The sequence below is a fragment of the Carlito syrichta genome, unplaced genomic scaffold (genome assembly GCF_000164805.1).
Source record: "Carlito syrichta isolate Samal-C Ts95f unplaced genomic scaffold, Tarsius_syrichta-2.0.1 Scaffold303120, whole genome shotgun sequence".
Taxonomy (NCBI): Eukaryota; Metazoa; Chordata; class Mammalia; order Primates; family Tarsiidae; genus Carlito; species Carlito syrichta.
In genome coordinates, this window is record NW_007247216.1 from 38989 (window position 1) to 43158 (window position 4170).

At 53.8% G+C, this 4170-nt stretch overlaps 1 protein-coding gene across 1 annotated transcript in view; it reads left to right on the forward strand.

The window, feature by feature from the left end:
• ZNF764 (zinc finger protein 764) overlaps positions 1 to 3956 on the forward strand; it is a 23048-nt gene extending 19092 nt beyond the window's left edge. Inside the window, 3 exon segments of the mRNA XM_021712190.1 lie at positions 91 to 204; positions 897 to 1604; positions 1607 to 3956. Of these exon segments, the coding sequence (XP_021567865.1) occupies positions 91 to 204; positions 897 to 1604; positions 1607 to 1812 (1028 nt within the window). The 3' untranslated portion in view covers positions 1813 to 3956.
• Positions 3957 to 4170: the final 214 nt, after the last annotated feature.

Genomic DNA, 4170 nt, shown 5'->3' on the forward strand with positions numbered 1-4170 from the left:
GCAGTTGGAGCGGGAGGCCCTCGGTCCGGGCAGGCGGGAGCTCGTGGGACAGCCTCCCCGTAGCGTGGGCTTTGCCTTCTTACCCCCCAGGAGTCGGAGGCACCAAGCCAGCGCTCATCTCCTGGGTGGAGGAGGAGGCCGAGGTCTGGGGCCCGGACGCCCAGGATCCGGTGGCGGCGAAGTGTCCGACAGAAGTAGACTCAGGTGAAGTATTGGTACTCAGTCCCACGTGGACTTCTCCGTGCCTCACCCGTCTCGGTGCCCTCTGCCTCCAGTTGCCTGCTTTGCAGCTGCTGCCCTGAATTGCTTTCCTAGCTTCAACCATTATGCCTGGCCCCTGCCTGGCTTCGGGACGCAGCCTTGAAAGGGGCTGTGATTGGGGATTCGGGCTCTGCCATACCTGCTGCCTCTGCCTTCTCACGTCTAGTTGGTCACTAGGCTCTGTTGCGTCTACCTCCACTTTACCCCCTGTCGTTTACTATTTACTTTCTCTTGCCTTCCCCACTTTATCCTGTCAGCCTTTGCAGAGTGCCCAGCCCCATGGCTTGAACTTGACAGTGCCCGCCCCATCCTGCATTTCTTTGCCCTCTCCCGATGCCTGAAATACCCTTAAGTATCTGCTCGTCTTCAAGATCCAGCACAGATGTTGTCATCTCTCCCCTCTACCCCGTTGTGACATTTCCCCCAACCCTGTAGCAGAATGTACTACCCTCCCCTCTTCTTTCCTTCCCTCCCCTCCCCTTTCTTTCCCTCCCCTCCTCTTCTTGTCTCTGCAGCTGAGTCCCAGGGGCAGCCATGGGTCCAGAGAGTGGCAGTATCTAAGAGGTTTCGCTGTCACCATGTGGGATTCAAGGACCAGGATGAGCCTGAGTCTGAGCTCTCCCCTTATCTTCCAGCAGATTCCAGAAACAAGGAAGAGAAAAGACAAAGGGAAAGGACTGGAGCACTGGGGAAGACTCTTTCTGTGGCTGCTCAGCTTCCTGGGCTGGTGGCTCCCCAGCGCCCCTCTGCTGGACTTCCTTATGGTCTGGAGCAGCCATCCAAGGCACCTCGCCGGGGCCGCCCCCCTCTCTGTGCCCACCCCCCTGTCCCACGAGCAGACCAGCGTCATGGCTGCTATGTGTGTGGAAAGAGCTTTGCCTGGCGTTCTACGCTGGTGGAGCACGTCTATACTCACACGGGTGAGAAGCCCTTCCGTTGCCCTGACTGTGGCAAGGGCTTCAGCCAGGCTTCCTCCCTGAGCAAGCACCGGGCCATCCACCGAGGGGAGCGGCCCCATCGCTGTCCTGATTGTGGTCGGGCCTTCACCCAACGCTCCGCCCTTACCACCCACTTGCGGGTCCATACGGGAGAGAAGCCCTACCGCTGTGCCGACTGCGGACGCTGCTTCAGCCAGAGCTCAGCCCTCTATCAGCACCAGCGGGTCCACAGTGGGGAGACCCCCTTCCCCTGTCCGGACTGTGGTCGCGCCTTTGCCCATGCCTCAGACCTTCGGCGCCACCTGCGCACCCACACCGGCGAGAAGCCCTACCCATGTCCAGACTGTGGGCGCTGTTTCCGCCAGAGCTCTGAGATGGCCGCTCACAGACGCACTCACAGTGGCGAGCGCCCTACCCCTGTCCTCAGTGTGGCAGGTGCTTTGGCCAGAAGTCAGCCATGGCCAAGCACCAGTGGGTCCATCGGCCAGGGGCTAGAGGGCGCAGGGGCCGAGGTGCCAGTGGGCTGTCTGTCCCCCTGGCTCCTGGCCGAGGGGACCTGGACCCACCTGTGGGCTTCCAGCTCTACCCAGAGATATTTCAGGAGTGTGGGTGACAGGCCTCAGAAGTGACAAGGCAAAGAGTGAAGATCTAGATATTGCCTGAGACACAAAATGGGCTCTCAGGAGCCTGAATCTCTGGTGGCCTGCAGGGAGGTCCCAGGATTTCCGGCAAGAGCTGGGCCTGGGAGATGAGGATAGTCTTATCTTATACCTTTGCTCCCTATTGCCCCAGACTTTAGAAGGTCCCCTTTGTTGAGGCAGGGCTGAGGTAAGAACTCCCACTAGACCTTCATTTGGGGAAGCAAAGGCCGCTTCTCAGCTCAAAAGTGTTAAGAGGATTGAACTAGAGGAGAACCTCATCTTACCCATCAGCCTTTAATTGCAGAAGTTAAAAACCAATGACTGTGCTGAACCTGGCTTGCAGCTGCTTTATTTATGTATTTATTTTGGCCCAGGCAGCATTTTTAAGTGGTATGAATTAGTGGCCAAAATTTAAAAGCTGGAGTATTTTGCACAAAAATCCAGGTTTCTGGCTTCTCTTGAAAAACCCAAAGACTTGGCAGTTAACCTAAACTCTCACAAAATCACGGTTGATGGGAGCTGAGCAGCAGCTGCCCCACGGTGTAGCTGAGCTCTCTGTTCATCACGGCCCTGCTGCTCCTTGTCAGCTCCAGGCATCACTTGCCATCAGCATGGCCTGCTCTTAGTGTTTTTGGTATTTTTCTTAAAGTAGAGCAAAGAAGAAAGTGAAGTGTTTCTTGAACCCATGTCTTTGTTAAAGCGGGCCTTCTCCATCTGGCATTTTCCACTCATTTATTTGACCTGCTGGGCACATGTAGTCATTTGAGCTTGCAAACTGGTCTATAGCATTCAGGTTTCCCGGAATCAAAGGATGGTAAGAGAGAAGAAAAAGCAGACTTTATTTTAGGTGCTTGTATTGCATTTTATGGTTTACTAAGTACTGTCTCATCCATCAACTCATTCGCCCTCATAACTGCGTGGGGAAAGAAGCAACTTGCTGGAGGAGGATATCCCAGGCAGGAAGAGGCATCAGGACTGAGTCTTCGTCCCAAACCAAGCGGCATGTCTGCTGTGCCACAGTCCCACTCTCAGCTGACCGGCAGTTCCTGTTTTTGAAGGGGAAGGTCCTGAGAGCTCCCTCCAGTCTGCCTTAAGCCTACCTGAGAGAACCTCACAGCTCAGGTCTCCTTAGCTACCCTCAACCCAGCCAGGAGGGCTTCATCACATTTTTGAACTGGAAGAGCTCTTAGCTTTCTCAGTCTTGCTGTTGTCATAAACGAGGGAAGGCTAAGTGACCTATTCAAGGTCACACACACACACAGTGACCACAGGGTTATTGGCTTATTGTTGCCTTTACCCCATCACTCCTGAGTTCCCTGTCAGTATCTCAGCCAGGGTTCTGGAGGCATCTGCCCACTCCCCATTGTAACACCCAGGTACTGACCTGGACTAAGTTGGACTAGCCAGCATCAGCAAAGCTCACGTACCAGATGAGTCTGACAAAACAGCTACATGACAGATCATGACAATGAGAAACCAGCCTGAGATGGGTCCCATGACAGACAAAAGCAAGGCTTGCATCTTTGCTATTTCTAGGTACCCAGTGTCATGACCAGAAGACGACTAGGCCAGGAACATTTGGGGTTTGACTTGTAGCCAGAGAGGGCCATACCCAACTGTATCCCCAAGCTCTGCACAGAAGCCCGCCCTATCACCTGTGACTCCATTATCCTGCCACTGGGCAGGGCAACCCTTCACCTCAGAGAGGAGTCACTAGGGCCCACGTCCTCTGCCGGTCTATGTGCCCTCGCCTTATTCGTCCATTTCAGCCCTTTGGCCTACCTAGGGAGGAGGAAAAACAGATCTGTAAAAATGGAAAGGTAGAAAAGTTGGAGAAAAGACACTGTTCAGTTGAAGTAATGAACTGACTTGATTTCAACCTAATCGTCAAATCTAACACCTCCCTATGCTAAGCTTTTCTGGGGAGAATTGATTCATGTGCCACTTTATCACAAGGGGGCCAGGGGTGAGAAGAGGAGTTACCTTGGTACCAGCTTTTCGTTCCCAGTGTACAATACCCTCCCTGCCCTTCTCCCTCAGCACTGTCTGGGGAAAGCCCAGACTCAAAGCAAGGTCTTGGCCCTCAGCTTGCCAATTAAAGGTGCCATAATGACTACTTAGAGGTCTCTGAGTGCTTTGAAGTTTGTGAAGCGTGTTTGGGGCCCAGAAACCAGACCCAACTCCTGCCTTCATGAACCAACTTTCCAGCATTTTGTCAGTTACTTTAGTGTCATGAAACTCTTGAGCCTCAAGCCCCACCCCATTTTGGGCTCCTCATTTCCTGGCACAGATACTTTTGTCAAAGCTGGGGCTTCCTTTTGGCTACCACA